Here is an 18654-nt window from a genome sequence, read left to right as displayed (position 1 = left end):
TAAATTAAGATTTTATCAAAAGTTTGACATTTGCAGCGGGTCGTATCTCTTCCAAACAGTGCGGCATTATGAACGCTTTACAATGAACGAGAACAGAATGATATGTCTGGCATATATAGCTCTTTTCATTGAGTCATTTACTAATCATTAGTTGGGCTTTCAGATCAGATGATGCTGGAGAGAGATTCATTCATTCAGAGATGATTCATCTAAACTAAAACGCATCATTAGCTTTAAGACTGGCAGAAGCGGCTCATTTTATTCATATATTCATATACTCATATTTAAATGTCCTTTATCTTCTAAATAGTGTTTGAGAACTAGGTGAATGCATGATTTTTAGACATGTGCTTCAGATAGCTTGTCTTGTAAATGTCAAAATGTGTTCCCTATCTTATTGTTAACATATATTTCAAATACAAATAACATGTTTGTCTTCATGATTTTAATTGAAATGTAAAAGCGTTCTTGTCAAGCAATGCAATGTATAGGATAACGTTAACCAATAGCTTTTTAGCCATTGCTTCAGCATAATTGCATTCAAATCTGCCTCCATTCTAGTATTGAATACCCACTTTTCATAATTTAGCAAATTCCAATGGGGGAAAAAAACAAGTCCTATCCTAAGTTTTTTTTTCTTGTTGAATATCCAGTTTCATTCAGAATTACACCATATTTCTGAAGTAAAATAGATGTTTTATAGATTGACTGGTAAGCAAAGGATTGAGTTACTAGCTTTTGACGTCGAAAATGAATTAATTTTAGAAATTTGGTTTTGGAAATACCATAATTTGAGTATAATCAGCATTTCCCTTGTGTTTTTTCTTGGAAAATCACCCCAGCATACATGATGATCCATCATGCCACATGTTATATCACCAAAAACTCAAAATCTTTCAGTCATCAGCGTGTGTGCACGTCAAGGAAAGGTTCTTGCAGAAAGCTGTGCACTGACTGGTGTGAAAGCAGCGAGGGTAACGGGAGGGCGCGAGGGCATGCTGGCCTTTCAGAAAGGTCGTCTGTGTGAATGGCAGACGCTCCACTGGGAGCAAATACTTCATTGTCCATTTTCTCCCTGAGCTTTTCAATGCCCAGAGGAACACTAAACATTGAAAACATTGTTTATTTCCGTAAGAACCTTTCAGAGAATGTGAAACTAAATTTAGCAACTGGGTCACGTCAATTATAGCCAGCTTTTATTCAGTATTTTGAGACTGTATAGACATTTAATGATCATAATGGCTGGACCGACACACTCTCGTGTCATTTACTCAGTATATGAGATAATGCTGTGTGCACACTATACAATGCATTTTGTTGTAGTATGCAGTACGAAGTGTACACAGTATTCGTTATACTTTAGTATAAGTATGACATGAAATAAGTCTGTAATTAAATACATATTTAATTATAATTTTTAAAAAAAATAGTTTATGAACCTTTAAACGATATCTAAATATCTTGATAAATCAGGCTTTTATTGCTCGTACAGTATTATATAGTGAGAAAATGGAGCTCATATTTTATTCTTTATTTATTTTATTAATATGCTGCAGATGCTGATATTTACATGGGCAAAAAGTAAGATGAAATCTGCTTATGTAAATCATTAAGATCTTTATAACAGTATAGCAGACTATTGACATAAAATGCATATAAATATCCGCCATCACCCAATAATATCTTGTAGTAAAACTATATTTAAGTGCTTAGATTTATGATAAAAGCTTTGTAGTTTTAAAACATTCAATGTAAAGCAATACAATGATGATTGAGAGATATGATGATTTATGAAGATAAATAATCTTTCCTCAAAAGCTGGATGATCATATTTGATACTCACATTTGAATATGATTTTTCTAAAAAATTATGAGTGGATCAAGTGAACCCACATTGCTTCAGTCCAGTAAATATGTATCTTGAAATATTACTAATGATATAAAAAGATATTATATCATTCGTTTTCTTTACTTTAAATATATTTTTATCATGTTGATCATTTAGAGCACTTCGAAATTTGCGGCTTTATCGGGTTAAATGTGGCTATTATACTTTTTCTAATTATTTTTTTAATAAAAATCTCTTGACTGTTGGCAAATGATGAGCCATAAATAATATGTTCATTGCATAATGGGATGCTATTTCAGTGTAGTGTGACATAGTTATGTTTGTTCGTATACTGTAGTATGCCATGCAGATTGCATACTTGGTACAGTATGCATACTGCAAAAATATGTACACATCCACAGTCCGATTTTTTTTTCTGTTATTTTTTGTCACTGATGTACAGTGTCATCTCAAAAGCTGCTTGTGTGTATACAGAAACAATTTTTAACTTGTTGCCCACTTTATATTGATTCTCCCTACATAATGCTTCCCTTTTAAAAGCATTATCACTTCCTGTCATGATCGCTCTCTCTGTTTGCTCTTTCTCTCTCTCTTAGCCTGTGGCTTGAGCTTTGACAAATTGTGTTTACAACCAATTAGTGTGATTTGTAATGTGCTTGTTTGCTGTCAGTGTGCAGTCAGAGTAAAGGAACAGTGGAAAATGCTTGTTGATTTTATTCCAATAAAAAATTCATTACTGAATTTCCCTTGACATCACTGATCGCTATCAAATCCGCACCCGCTCTTAGTAAGTGCAACGGGGATTTAAGTGAATATACCGACATGTCCTATCATTTCCACAACATCCATTACTCCAGTCTTATCATTAACAGTGACGTGTCTTTAATGCGGTGTGTTGTTTTCTGACTCTCGTCTCTGTAGCCGGTGGCGAGGACAGGCACTTCTCTGAAAGCTCTCATGTTTGTCGAATGATCACATGAGCATATCTCTGTGAAAGCTCAAACAGGCACTTGTGATTTTCAGCAATTTCCCTTGTGCCGCCGCGGGCTTTCACAATGACCCAGCAGAAAATGAGCTATCATCCGCTCTATGTTCTCCATTACTAATATTACTAGTTTTACCCCATCAAATTAAGTGCTCATCTCTTTGAAGAGGATGAGAGAAAAACAAGCCTTCATTTTTGTCCAAGCTTTTCATCAAAGCAAGCATTTATGTTCACAAATTTGACGAAGAGCACGGCAAAATGGACCTGAGGCTATATCTCTACCTAGGCATACCTGCACAGTTTTGGCACAGTGCTTCCTAGTCGACATGAGATATGAAAATTTTTTATTTTGCTTATAACTTCTTAACGGTATGGCCAAAAATCAAAAGATTTGGTGGAACATGCCGAGTTGAACTATACCTAGTTTTCCCATATTGACCATTTTAAATTTTTGTTGCAAAATGCTGTATTTTACAAACACATTGACATACGTTATGATACTCTGTAAGTGTCATCGGCACCGTGCCCAGAAGGAACTCAAAGTTTCAAGACACCGCCACCTTGTGGTAAAAAAAAAATTCTAATAGCTTTTGATTAATTTTGTCTATTGTAACGGAACTGGTCTTAATAGATTCCTTGGATCATGAGAACATAAATACCAGTAGTCGACCAAACTTCCTGTACGCCATTTAGATTTTCTTATAAAAAAAACGACTTTTTCAAACTCCTAGAATGTTTGTCCGTCAAAAGTAATTAGCAATAATGTCAGATTACAAGTGATTGTATTTATAGGCGTTCAACTATTCTGCTTAAAATCATCTCCAAATGTCTCTACTCATTTTTGCAGTTGATCTTAAAATGTTTTAGTGCATTAACCGTCCTATCACATTCGGGTCAGTTTTGAAGAATCCACAGTTTTAGTTTGAAAAAACAAAACGTTGCTTAAGACTATCAAAATACACATAATTCTTTTTATATAGATAAATTGTTACACGTTTTTGTGAAGTAAACAGTGGCTCTACTGTAAAGCTCACATTTTACTGGGTCAAAAACTGACCCGGGTATATGAAAGGTTTATATCGTTTTTAACTACAGTTGATTAAATAGTTTAAAAAAATTACAATGCAAAAAAAAAAAGTAAAATATATATAACTTGTGTTTGTACCATGTCTATACTTGTCTCGGTTACACTGAAGTGGCAGCTGTATGTGGTTTATAAACCCATCATCTGTACATTAAGATGTCAAGAAAATCAATCTGTGTTTAAAACACATTAAAAAGCTGTTCAGAGTGCCGTCAGGTTGTGGAGATTCACGAAGATGTGTGTTTTCTTGACAGCTCCTCAATCATCCGTTGTTGTCGTCTCTCTCGTTCATGCCTTCGGGCCGTTTTAGGGGGTCTTGCAGAGATTGGAGAAGCGGACTAACACCTCGTCCACAGCTGGACGTGTCCACCTGTTCTCCAGCACACCTGCTGTCCCTGCAGGACTTGCAGAGGAATACACCAACCCTGGGTGATCTGCACATGTGACACAACCAAGTGAAGTGTGACTTCCTCGGCCAAATGCACCTGTGAGTGGCGGAGAGAGAGTCTCTGAAGAACGGCAAGCTATTTTTATGCGATCTGCTGTCGGCCATGCATGTATGCATGAAGATGTCCCCGCAGTTATGTGACATAATGTGTGGTGTCGTGTCACATGTACTCTCCTGATGCAGTGAGGAGTGTTAACTAGGGCTGAGCCCAAGCATAGTGTTTCTGTTCTGAAGATTATGCGTCTTTATGTTGTCATGGCTCTGCTGAAGACCAGACTGAAAATCTTTATCTAATCTCCTTTTTGAAAGCTTTTAACTCTGCGTTTGTCCTAAAGACTAGGTAACAGTAACGTATTGATTGTCCCTCGTTCACCTTGGACAAGATCCTTAGGTCTTCTGTGTCCTTTTTGTGCTTCTCATCTTGAAATCTGTTCAATTGAAACCCACTAAGAGCGAAATGATTGACTCAAACTTTGGTTGCTGAAACCGTTTGGGACGACCGTGCTCACGGTTTCTGGGATGTGTACTGGTTAATTTATTGTTGCCAAGGCAACACTCACTCTGGAAAGATGATAATCACTTTAACAACCGCTTTTCAATCCATCATACATCCAATTGCTCAGTGGGCATATGTGGGCATCAACCTCTGTGGATTTTTGTATTATTTTATATTATATATATATATTTCTGCATTGAGAAATAATTTTCTTGACATAAGCACATTTCCTCCAAAATTGTCATTACCGTAATGCAAAAAGATGTATACTACTTAAATTGAATGTACAACATTTTTATTTATTTAAATTTTCATTAGCATAAAGGCAGTGTAACAAATATCAACAATGTAACAAATATAACATGATGTATAAATATTTTAACGAAAAAAAAAATAGGCTTTACAATTTAAAACATACAATAAAATATAAATGTATTTTTACAACCTTTTTTGCTCACCAGCCACTGTGGCTAGTGGTTTTACAAAGTGGTTTTCCATTTTTATTGGCCACAATTTTGACATTTGATACCATGGGGAAATACTCCCATATATATATTTTTAATATTATCTCTTAATTTGGCAGCAGGTATATTATGTCGCTGTCACTTTAAGACCTGGCGGACGATCCATTATACGGTTACACATACGTTTTTTTTTTCTCAACTGTTTACGTTCACTTAAAATATAACTGCGTGTGTTTACATCAGTGGTTCTCAACCTTTTTTGGCCCAGCGCCCCCTTTCCAAGATCCAGAACCCTGACCGCCCCCCACCACCACCAAAAAAGGGCTAAATGTCTTTATTGAATGTATGCTGATTATCATTCTGTTATAATAATAATAATAAAAACAATAATAATGTGTATGATTGACGTCCTTATTTTCTTCTTAAAATTATAATTATCATTATTATTATTATGAAATCCGTAACTTTAAGTATTTAAATTGTGAAACATTTATGTATTGAGTCAGTATATCCATTTTCAAAACCATGCTTTTGTCTTATTCTGAATTACTAAAGTACACCTAATAAGTGTACATAAGGGCCGCATCGTTTTCTCCTTTCCACAAGCGCTTGCGCTCCCGTCTGTTGTTGCTAAGAAAGCATGAACTGCGCTCTCCATGACATGATGACGAGGATTCATTGCATTTGATACAAAGGATTGATTGATTTCTAGCCCTTGCATTAGCTTTACTAGTAGATATATTTATGGAGATGAGAAAAAAAAAAACCTGCCCTGTACAGCTATGTACCCACTGTCTGTCTGGTTTACCTTCCTAGCGAACATCTTGGAGATGGACTGTTTCGAAAGCTGCTCCTTGATGTTCTGGAAAAACGCAGCATCCTTGGATGCCTTATCCGGGTGAATTTTAGTAAGGTGCTCCTTAAGACGGGACGGTTTCATTGCCTCGTTAGAAAAAACCTGCTGGCAAAGCAGGCACATAGGGAGCTGGATGTTCGTGGGTGAGGGAATAAATCCATATTTAATATACTCGACACTATACTGTCTGCACTTCTTCTTGTTTTCCGCCATGATGTTTAAATGTGTTTTGATGTCAAAATTGTTTTAGTTTACGTGATTGTGTGCATTTTGATTGGACACATTAATCTTAAACCGCGAAGCTTGTGTACATTTTGATTGGACACATTCTTTCTACCACTCTGCCGGCTGCGGCATTTGTTTTTAAGCGTTGCCATGGAGATAATTTGCCGGTAACTAGCCGGGACAAGTCTGAGTGGGCTACTAGCAACATTTAAATATTAATTAATTAACACAGACATAATTTTATTTTACATTAAAACATGGACGCTATGGAATTATGTCGGACAGAGACGCATTCGGAAGGGCATTTTCAAAAGTGCGAATGACTCATTCATTCTTTTTTTTTTCTTTTGCGCAGGTAATGTTTTGAAAGACGATGTCTTGTAACGTTAGCTTACTGATGTAAATAAATAAAAATGTATACAAAGATGTGATGATGTCCTGATTCACTTTCTTTTTTTTTTTCTCTTTTTTTTTTATTGCATAACAAGAACAATATATAACATACACATACGGAGGATCACATAGTATTATATCTATTACATTCATAATAGCATCAAAGAAACAATAGACAGAAAGAAAAAAAAACTATAAGGGGAAACATTACAAAAAATTCCAAAAAGAAAGGGATTCAAAAATAGTATACATCCGTTTCGCTTTTTTATTTCTTACATCTTTTAGGGAGACTTTCACTTTCCGTAACGGACTGAAGTGCGCGTCCGAGTGAAGACAACACATTTCAGCGCTAGATCGTCTCTTATTTAACAAACGAATGAAACGAATGCTGCTAGTTAACTGGATATGTTTTATTTGTATTGGTACATCCGTGCCGCGAGATGTTTTAAAAGTGTTTCAAAACCGCCCTGTAGGCTAAATGACGCCTAGGCTACTATTTCATATACCGGTAGGCTACATGTTCTACGATATGATATTTTATATTAATATTCTCATAGGAACCTGAGACTCGCGCTTGGGACTGCACGTGCGTATTGGATCGTCTGGCCTGGTGGGACTCCGAATGAAGGTGGAATGGATTTGAGCAGCAGCGTGGAAATCAATGCTGTACCTAAAACGCCCATGCATTCAAATTAACATTGTATGTGTTGTCAGAGGCTTAAAAAAGTTGTGATAATAACAGTGAGTATATAGTTCCACAGTCAGACATAACGCCCCCCATTTGTGCCTGAGCGCCCCCCTCTCAGCTGCCTCGTTCCCAACGCCCCCCGACACTGTCCAAACGCCCCCAAGGGGGCGGTACCGCCCCCGTTGAGAAACGCTAGTTTACATGAATACTCACAATACCCAGCATTTTGACATCATTTTGTGTGTATTTGACACTTTATAAGCGCAATAAGCAGTAAAAAATAACTAAATTTAGTACTGAGAGGCGGCTTTATGTGTGCACTATGTGTGTGTGAGCACAATCTGCGGTAATGAGTAAAATTATGCGCAATACGCACAATCCCAAATTCAAGCCCTGTAACACCAACAATAGTCATCTGGAGCAAAAGACCTGAGTGAGAGAGGCGGGTTTGTGTGTCACTCGCTGTTGGAGAGATGGAGCAAGAAAGTGCAGCTGGTATCGTGCATTCTGCTGAAAATGAGTATTGGAAGCGTTTCAGATATTTCAGTATCGATATGCATTGAAAAATCTATACTTTTGACAACACTTCATTGCAAAGCCCGCCTGTATGGCGAAATCGCTCCAAACTCTGGTTGTTTATAGGCTTAAATAGAAAATCACGTCTCATGTCTGACAACTTGGGTTTTGCACTTATCCGTTTTGCTAAATTTGTCTGAAAAAATACTAGGAATACTGTGCTTTATGCATGTGTGTGTGTTTTGTGAACTTCTCAACTCTCTGTGTGAATGTTTTCTGAATTTCTCCTCAACCTTGATTCGTTCACCTCAAAACATGTTATTACCAGCATGCCACAGTCTGTCCACATGTTACCCAGAAGCCCTGTGACTCCTCCATGTGAGAGAGAAGCCCGTTGTGTGCGCTTATCACTGCTAAACGGCCTTTCTCTTGTGTGAACGGCCTCCTCTGTCCTCTCATGGCTCTGTCTGCGTGTGACTGCGCTGGTAATTGTATTTATTGAGACGTCGGCGCCTCATGGCAGAGAGGAAGAGGGTGGAGAAGAGAGACGGGGGGGGGGATGTCTGGCTCATGCTCTTGTGATCGGGGCGTATGACTGAGGAAAGCAGCAGCAGTGAGTGACTACATGCTTGGATTGGTGGTAAACAGCAGGAGTAGAAAGAGAGAGAGAGACAGGATTGAGGGGATACAGAGCCACTGGCGGCCCCCGGAGAGAGAGACATGTTGAAATTCTGCACCACCCCTCGCTCAAGGTGTGTAGTTTTCTGTGAGTGTGTGTTTATTCAGGAGGATGTTGCTGAGGAGATTTTCGGGTAGATGTCATCTGTTGAGTTTTCATCTGGGTTACATCATATTTGACTCTGGTTTTAGATGGGTTCTAACTGGTCAAAGCTGGTTTAGGTGGACTATCAGCTGGAGGAGCTGACGTTTACCCTGGTGGACCATTTTGCTAAATATAGTTGGGTTATAGTTTAGTTAGAGTGATAATGATAACTATTTACATATATTCATTTAACAGATGCTTGTATCCAAAGTGACTTGCAACTGAGCAAAACAACAATAAATACTGTATATACTGTGTGTGTGTGTATATATATATATATATATATATATCATAAAGTATATATTTTTTACATTTCTATTTATTATTTTCTTTTAATTACAGTATGAATTATTTATCACATTTATATATGTACATACATATATATAAATACACATGTATCAAATTTGCTTTGTATATGTTATATTTATTTTTTAATTCATGTATTAAATATTTTTATTTATATTTTAAACTTAAGGATGTAAACCAAAAATACTAGTAGTAGCCAATATTTACTCAAAATGACACCTCAGTTTTTAAGATACATTTTGACTTTGCTTAAACAACCTTCATGTGTCTACCAGTTGCTTTGCAAAAAAATACAGATAAGCAGATTGAAAAATACAGTTTGCGTACCATACCATAATTTCCTCCGCCCTGATAGCAACATTCAGACGGTAATCTTTCCTAGTAGGCCAGCATGAAAATCACATTGCTAGACCACTAATTTCAATTATCAAACGGCTCTTTATTGAGTGTCAAAGTGTGAACATCAGTCTTACATGTCTCTAATTCCCACAATTCCTTTTTCTTTTCTCTCCTACAGTCACAATGAGCGAAAGGTGACCTGCAAGCATCCCGTCACAGGCGTTCCTTCGCAAGACAACTGCATCTTTGTCGTCAACGAACAGTGAGTCACTTCTTTCTCTCTCTCCACTGGCTCTTCACAGTTTCCTGCAGCATTGAGTCAGAAACAGAGTGCTTTGTCTAAAGTTCACACAAAAATCACATTCATCATGTTGGATAATGTACTCATCTACTGTTATATCACTGGAAGAAGGACGTTAATTTGTGTTTTTTGGGGTGGGGGGTGTATTGAATGTTGGTTAATTGGAAATTATGAAAATGAGAAAAGTACTCAGTTCACATTTGAGACAAATAAGTTAAAAGAATTATAAGTTACTCAGGATAAAAAGGCATTATTATATTCCATTAGTCTGCTGATGAGTACATGTTGATTCAATCTCATAAAAATATGGCCAGAGAAAAGTGTGTGTGTGCAAAAGAATACGCACATTTTTTTTTGTGGTAAAACCTTTACGGTTTTTATGAGATTGATCCAAAAGCATTGCTTTTCTCAGGCCGTCTGCTAATGGATGCCAGTGTTACTTTTTGTGTGTGGTTTAAAAGAATGAGCCACTAAATAGTCAACACACCCCCACATTTTCACACAAAGCCACTACCAATTAACAGGCCAGCAATTAATGAAGAGCTGAGAAAATAACTATGTGCATGTACCCATCCGGGGTGGCGTTTATGCCGACTGGAGCCGACCGGTAGTGAAGTCATGGCTTTAGTCTGGGAAAATGCAGTGGGAGTGTTGCTCTCCTCCTCTTCTTCTTCACAGCTCACCTCTCCTGTCCAACACGAGCTGCTCTCCTGATAATTGTGTTCAGCCGAATGCCCTCAAACCACTGGAAGAACGAGCTGAGAGCCTAAGCGCTGTCAAACACATCTACTCTTTATCTTGCTCTCTTTCTCTTTTCTTCTTCCTTCTCATCTCTCCTGCGTCCTCTAGCAAAGTCAACAACTTCCCTCCGCTGCCGTTTATCCAGCATACGCCACAGAACGACGTCTGTAGTCTCCATTCGCAGATACCAACTAAAAGCTGCCGTAGATAAACTTCAAATCCTCTCGCTCTGAAGAGATGATGGCAGAGACCGAATCTGCCATGGACAGAAACGCTCGTGATGCAAATCTGATGAAGACGTACGGCACAATGTTCACTCGTGTGTCGTTTCAAACCTGTTTGACTTTCTTTCGTCTGTGGAACACAAAAGCAAATTTGTTCTGCTCCTTTTTCATACAACAGTCATCTACAACCTTCAAAAATGAGAAGAAATGACAAAAAAGCACAATGAAAGTAGACCGTATGCACTATATTATAGGCGGCGTTGTTATTGTTGACTTAATCTAAAACTTTTAAAAATGATTTTTGTCAATTGAAATAATGCTGAAATATATTAAAAATAAAATGCATTAACTATTAGATGAAAAAAGAAATGTAAAATTTTAATTGTGAAAACTTGACATACATTGAAATTAAAATAAGTTAAAGCTAAATAAAATTAGCTACAAAAATAGATTCATATTTAGAAACGAAGTATGCTATGTATATAAAAACATTTAAAGAAGCTAATACAAATCACAACCACTTTTAAAATAAATACTCAATGAAATAAATACTTAATAGTAATAATAATAACAATAATAGTATATAAATGGTTCTAAAATTATCAGTATCAATAAGTCTGGAGTCATGCAGGCTACTTGTATTGTGTTTTTATCCATTTATTTTCAGGGTAACACTTTACAATAAGGTTTCATTAGTTAAAATTAATTAACTACCTTAATAAGCATGAACTAAGAATAAACAATACTTCTACAGCATTTATTAATCTTACTTAATGTTAATATCAACATTTACTAATGCATTATTAACATCAAAAGTTGTATTTGTTAATATTTAAAAACGTTAGCTAGCGCACTGTGAACTAACATGAACAGACAATGAACCGCTGTTTTTTCATTAACTAACAGTAACAAAGATGAATAAATACTGTAACAAATATTTTGCTCAATGTAAATTAATACATTGAAACCTTATTGTAAAGTGTTACCAATTTTCCGTATTTGCAGGGGAAGCATGAACGTTTTGCTAAACATCTCCTTTTGTTTTCTATGGAGGAAAGAGCACCATATAGGTTTGAAACAACATGATGGCGAGTAAATGATGGTAGCTCTTTCATTTTGGGGTCAACTTTTCCTTTAGTACGCTGTATCTTGTCTTGTTTTTAGTGTTTTTCAGAGTAAAGTGAACTATAGCACTGCAAACTAATGAGAGTTAGTGCCTTCTTCAGCTCCACGTTCTGCTTTACTGCTGATTGCAAGATCCTTTTTCTACCTGTTTCAATTATCACCTACATCTTGCTTTTTTTAGTCGATGCTAATGTCATTTACACTTATTTTTGCTCAGGGCGGTTTTCGACAACGTGAGAAAGTTGCACTTTGAGGTGTGCGTGCGTTTGTAAAATCTCAGAGCAGAGGACACGATATAATGCTCACACAAGTCTTCACTCCGAGACCTTGCTCTTGCTTTGCGTTTCCTGCAAAATACCCTAGAGATCAAGATCTGTGGTTTTGTTAATTGGTTTGTTGCTTCCAGCAAGATTTTGAGAGAAAAGTTGTTGCTGTTTTTGCAATAAATAAAATCAGAAAAGTGTAAAAAAATAAAAATAAAAAAAAAATCAGTAGAAAGTAAGAGTTGTTTAGGGTATGCTAAACATGTTGTAGAGCAATCACAACAGACTGGGCCATCTGACCAATCAGAGCAGAGGAAGCTCTCAGAAAGGCGGGGTTTAAAGAGACCGAATCCTTGATAGAAGCGTTTCAGACGCTGTGAGAAATTAGGTGATGATGCAAAGTATATTATGAGTAAATTAAAGTGTTTTTTGACATTGGATTCATCTAAACCTGTTGTAGAAGACTCCAAAACAAAATTAGACGCCTTTAAAATAGCATAATAGGGGCACTTTAATTTTTTGTGAAGTTGAATTTTTGGACATTCAGCTCCTCAAGCCACAGATGCCCTTCATATTTCAGACTGTTTTTTTTTAAAGGCCATTGATTCGTCTTAATCAGCTGGACAATAAACTTTTCCAGAGTGTCGTCAGTCGAGGAGATTGTTGCATCTGGCCCGTACAAATCAACTGCAGGAGACGACAGTTTTAAAACAGCAGTTTCCCCACCACATTTCTTACTTGTCTTTAATTTTCACAGAATCCCTTAATTGGCATTGTTGTGTCCATAAAGACTAACATGAGAGTTTTTGATGTATAGATAGATATAGAGAGATATAGATAGAGAGATAACGAGAGATAGATAGAGAGAGATAGATAGATAGAGAGAGAGATAGATAGAGAGAGATAGATAGAGAGATGGATAGATAGAGAGAGAGATAGATTGATAGATTGATAGATAGATTGAGAGAGAGAGAGAGATAGAGAGATGGATAGATAGAGAGAGATAGAGAGATAGATAGATAGATAGAGAGAGAGAGATAGAGAGAGATAGATAGATAGATAGATAGAAAGAGAGAGAGATAGATTGATAGATAGATAGATAGATAGATAGAGAGAGAGATAGAGAGATAGAGTGATAGATAGATAGATAGATAGATAGATAGATAGATAGATAGATAGATAGATAGATAGATAGATAGATAGATAGATAGATAGATACATACATACATACATACATACATACATACATACATACATACATACTTACATACACACACACACATACATACATACATACACACACACATACATACATACACACACATACATACATACACACATACATACATACACACATACATACATACATACACACATACATACTTACATACATACATACATACATACACACACACATACATACATACACACATACATACACACACAGTCATACATACATACACACATACATACACACACACATACATACATACACACACATACATACACACACACATACATACATACACACACATACATACATACACACACACATACATACATACATACATACATACATACACACACACATACACATACATACATACACACACACATACATACATACATACACACACACACACACACACACACACACACACACACACACACACACACACACACACACACACACACACACACACACACACACACACACACACACACACACACACACACACACACACTCACACACACTCACACACACACACACACACACACTCACACACACACACACACACACACACACACACACACACACACACACTCACACACACTCACACACACACACACACACACACACACACACACACACACACACACACACACACACACTCACACACACTCACACACACACACACACACACACACACACACACACACACACACATACTTTATTCATCCGCTAGGGAAATTCAATATAAATGTTGCCTTCATGATAACAGGGTTACTGAAGCCCACGACACCATTCTCTTGGTTTCCTCTCACCTTAAACGAGAATCACACAACCATGATCTGTTTCAACTTCTATTCTGGAAATTTCACACAGCCCTGGGTACGAGAGCTTTCACACAAATGTGGTGCTCGGCCTGAAGTGCTCTCGTTTCTCATCGTCACAGTGGAACCTCATTAATTTGCGCAGTCATTTTTTTCACCCTCCTCATATTTCCTCATTATTGTGCCAGTCTGTTGATATATGAGGCTGGTGTGTGCCATAATAGCACTCGCTGTGCCGTAAAAACTCTGACTAAAGCTTCAGACACACTCCATTACTGGAACAATTAACCACGCAGTCATATTTGGGTGTTTCTTCAACTACACTTATGCCTACTTTGTTATATATCTATGTAAATAAATGTTTTTCCTAAAATTACCAGATTATAAAATATATATTATAGATTTTAAGATTTAATTGGTACAGTGATTTTTAAACAATTTGAACAATACTTTATTACAAAATACTTTATTGAATATTTAATATTAGTCCAACACATACATCACAGGAGTATTGTCGTTTGTTTTCTTAAAGAAAACAAAAACATTTTCACTAAAATGTAATTTCCATGCATGTCAAATTTGTTTAATAGCATTATGTGACGGAAATAACATTTGTATAAAACACTTTTTGTATAAAATGGCTTTTTTTACACAAAATATTGAATAATATTTACACACTTTATGCATAATTTAAACAATTATTACAGGTTGTAAATCACACGCAATAAAATAGTCATTGTAATTGTTTGAAAAAAATAAAATAATAACTTTCATAATACATTTTGAAATCGTATTTCATTTTAAAAAATGCAATTTGTTTTTTTAATAATGTATTTTTGTAAGTAAGTCTGTATTTGTAAGAATAAATGAAGTCATATTAAAATCTGATATTTTAATATAATTTTTAATAAAAACGATGGTAAAGAAACACCTTTAATTACCTGCATGCATTAGCATGTTCTCCTGCGGGTGAGCAGATTTACACGGCTGGTTTATCTGAAGGCTGATGTCTGACAGATTGAGACGCCTTCAGCAACATGTGATCAGCCAGAAGTCCAGCTGAGATGAATCAGGCCCGTGAGCTGACGACGGGGTTTAGGGGGAAACTATACGTAGGTGTCTGTGTAATTAAACAGAAAATAATTAGTGTCATTAGGGAGAGTCCGGTATCTTGAGGCTAGCATTTCTGCTCCATTATAATTTGTTCCACAACCTTCACTCCTTTCTTTCTCTTTTTATTATTTCCTTTTTTTTTTTTGTTCTCTAACATTAGGAAAATCCAAGTCAAATCAGCTGAAAGTGGTTTAACTAAAGCTCTTCCACACAAACTTGGAGCAGTTAATGACCACCTATATTAGAAACCACATCAGTCTGTCATCTGAATCTGGATTTTCCATGAATCTTCCTTTCATTGGTTTCTGGTGAACTTTGTTTTGCTTCTGAGTTGTTTCAAACCCAAAATGATTATGCTTTCAGTTCATCATCTTTCCTTTGTTTCTGTTTTCTAGCCTGAATTGTGGGAAACTAGTCCATCCTGTTTTAAACAGGTAATGCTTTTCAGGGAGCCCTTTTTTTTCATCTGTTCTCTTAAACATCACCCCGCTGCTTTTGAGCTGCAGAGCCTCTATTCATCTCTGGTTGTTTTGCCATTGTGTCTCATTAATTCTGCTCAAACACTAACCCAAGGCAAGTATTTGAACTGAATTGCCTGATATCCTGCTATGCATTGCTAATGTGGAGATAGGCAAGATTTATGTGTGCCGTCCGATTTGTCTTACCCACGTTGCATATGAAACATGAAACATCTCCTTGTGGGGAGCGGGCGGTCGCTCTCAGTCAGAAATGAATTATGTTGTCCTCCGCCGCTTCAGCAGGGGTCCCGTAATCCCACGCATCTCGACGAGACGGAGCACTTCCAGTCTGTAAACAGTCCCTTCAAGCGCTGGACGGAGATGAAACACTCATTCGTCACGAGTCACAGCTTAACACACGCCGTCACGGGGCTTGACGTACACGCGCCCCTGGTGGCCTCCTGTTAGATTGAGAACGATGCCATTCTGCTAGTTTTTGTCAGTAAGTGACACGACTTTGACAGTTTATCGTTACGTTTTGTCAGAACAAACACACCATTGGAAATAGCTCTAAAATGTCAAGCACTTAACTGGGACAATGAGATAATGTTGTCCTGAAAGCAACCAAGATGGGGAAAGTTTAGCTGAATGTGTCCTAGAGGCCCGCTTTCCTCATTCTGACATTGATTTCCAGAGCCAAGATGCCCAAAATAACCCAGAATGCTGCTTTACCTGTCTGTTTCTTTAGGTAACATCTGGGATGCAAAGTAGGACAACAATCGAGGCCTTCAGAGCAGGTCATTATATATGATATTATTAACGAAGACTTAACGAATACTAAACGTGTAATGAAATTAAAAAATCCCCCCTGAAATGATGCAAAAAAGTGTGTAAATATTATTCATAATATTATGCATAATCAAAACACATTATGCACAACAAAATTAATGGAACTTTAACGAAACTGAAAACAAAAATAAAATCTATTTAAACATATCAATATATTTACTATACTGTTTATACAGTAATATAGTTACTATATTAATGTTAATATAGATTGATATTATTGATATATAACATCTTAAAATAGTATTTAGAGATCTCTAAATATAATATTTAGAGATAAGGTTTAGATTTAACCAGTACAGTCATAAAATCTAAATTGATCATTTTCTATTTTTATCAGATGCTCCTGGTCTTATTTTAAATTATCCGCATTATTATGAAGAAAAATGTTTGTCTTCATAATAATAAAATATATTACTTCGTTCCTCCTCTGAAACTACTTTCATTTCTGTATGACATCACAAATCCCTCTCATTTTTTAACCAATCCCCTTGAATGACCATATATAGACACTTTTTTCATCTCATCTTCTGTTTCCAATCAATTCCTGATGGATAAAACCATGTCCCGCCCAAATACTTTTGTTAGGATAATTTCTTGATGACTTCAACACCTTTAAAAAATAAAAATCTATATTTTTCATTGGGAATGAATCCAGTAAGACCAGTTTTGTGATATTTTCATAATGTTCCTCGAGACTGTTGAGTTTAACCCCGTCTAATGATGCTGCCGTGAACGGAAAGCATGAGTCGAAGGCTGTGAGAGAAATGGTGGGTTTTAAAGGCTAGCCTGACTCACGCATTTTAGCTGATGACCTCCAGTCGGTGCCGGTGCCCATCCAACCCACAAACCCATCTGAAGTCCTCCGTCAATTATCTCTGGATTCAGCGCGGTTTAGCCGGCTGACATCGGGCTAATTTCACACTGGCTACCGCTCTTCCTCTGAAGACCCGTCAGATGTCAAGCGAGTGATGGCCACTGAGCGCACGCTAAAGCTCATTATTTCAGAAGAGATTAATTAACGAACGCTAATAGGCGTGTTGGATGCTCAATTTAATTTGAGATCAGCAGCCTGGAAGGTCGTACTCGGGTCTGTGTGACCCAGGATAGCAGTGTAATGTGTTTTGTATTTTCATCTCTCTGTGGTGCTGGTGTGTGCATGATTGCATCTCACAATGTGGCTCTTTGTGTTTGTTTCCAACACAAAATCAGATGCTTGTGTCAAAAGGCAGGGACCCATGCAAATGATCTGTGGTAAAAACAAAAAACAAAAAAAAAATCCCTTTGCTCAACCTCAATTTGTCCCAAACCTGTATAACCTTATTTTTTATGTCTAAGATGTTTAGCCTAATGTTTAAGTCATTTTTTTTACATGCAGTTATAATAAGAGCATAACAATATTTAACCTGCTGATGCCGTTTGTCAGCAGGGCATGTGGGAGACTCGATCTATCTGTTTAACCGGTGCTATTATTCAGCCTTTTTGTGAAAAGAAAGTGTTTTCTTTTTTGCGAGGTGACCCAGAAGCCAGACAGCTTTATTTTTTACCCTGGTGTTCTCTCTTCTCCCTTGCTCCAGATAGCAGCGCTATCCCGAGACGTCGTCGCTCTACCGTAGCGTCAGAATATAGGCCAACCCTACGGGACAATGCCTCTCCGATCTGGCTCCCAATTCAGCATCCGTGTGTCACGGGATTTCAGGGCTTTATGCCCGTATTTATTGTGTTTTTTCTTCACTTTCGTCAAATAAGGCTGTGACGTTCGGTTTTAAACCTTGATTTTTCTGGCCTTCGGTTTGCTTTTACCCTTCAGCTTGACTAGGTCATAAACTGTGGATGCGGTATGTCAGACCCGGAGCTGGCAGGCCATTTAAGGATGTCAATTGTGTGGGAGTAGATCAGCGGAGACATGGAGTGAGTAATTGCTTTGATGCATGGGGCCGGTCTGCTCGATTTTTCCCTTTCCTCTCTCTGTCTTTCTCATTCTGTCTCAATGCTGAAGTGCTCTGACTTATTAAAACAGCAGTTTACAGCCCAAACTCCTCGAGTGTTGCACAGA

At 37.1% G+C, this 18654-nt stretch overlaps 1 protein-coding gene across 50 annotated transcripts in view; it reads left to right on the top strand.

Annotated features, from left to right (window-relative positions):
* The window catches only part of plekha5 (pleckstrin homology domain containing, family A member 5), a 138143-nt gene that overhangs the window by 81639 nt on the left and 37850 nt on the right, over positions 1 to 18654 (top strand). For 30 of the 50 annotated variants that reach the window (XM_077235087.1, XM_077235086.1, XM_077235079.1 and 27 more), the window contains one exon: positions 9651 to 9734. In XM_077235087.1, coding sequence (XP_077091202.1) covers positions 9651 to 9734 — 84 coding nt within the window. Of the gene's footprint in view, positions 1 to 8469; positions 8757 to 9650; positions 9735 to 15689; positions 15729 to 18654 lie in introns of those variants that run through there. The other 20 variants (XM_077235082.1, XM_077235084.1, XM_077235083.1 and 17 more) reach the window with 6 other exon arrangements.

This window comes from Siphateles boraxobius, unplaced genomic scaffold, assembly GCF_051911475.1.
Source record: "Siphateles boraxobius isolate OS27281-9 unplaced genomic scaffold, OSU_SipBor_1 19, whole genome shotgun sequence".
Classification (NCBI taxonomy): Eukaryota; Metazoa; Chordata; class Actinopteri; order Cypriniformes; family Leuciscidae; genus Siphateles; species Siphateles boraxobius.
Note: the sequence above shows the minus strand (reverse complement) of the source record. Positions and strands in the feature narration are given on the sequence as shown.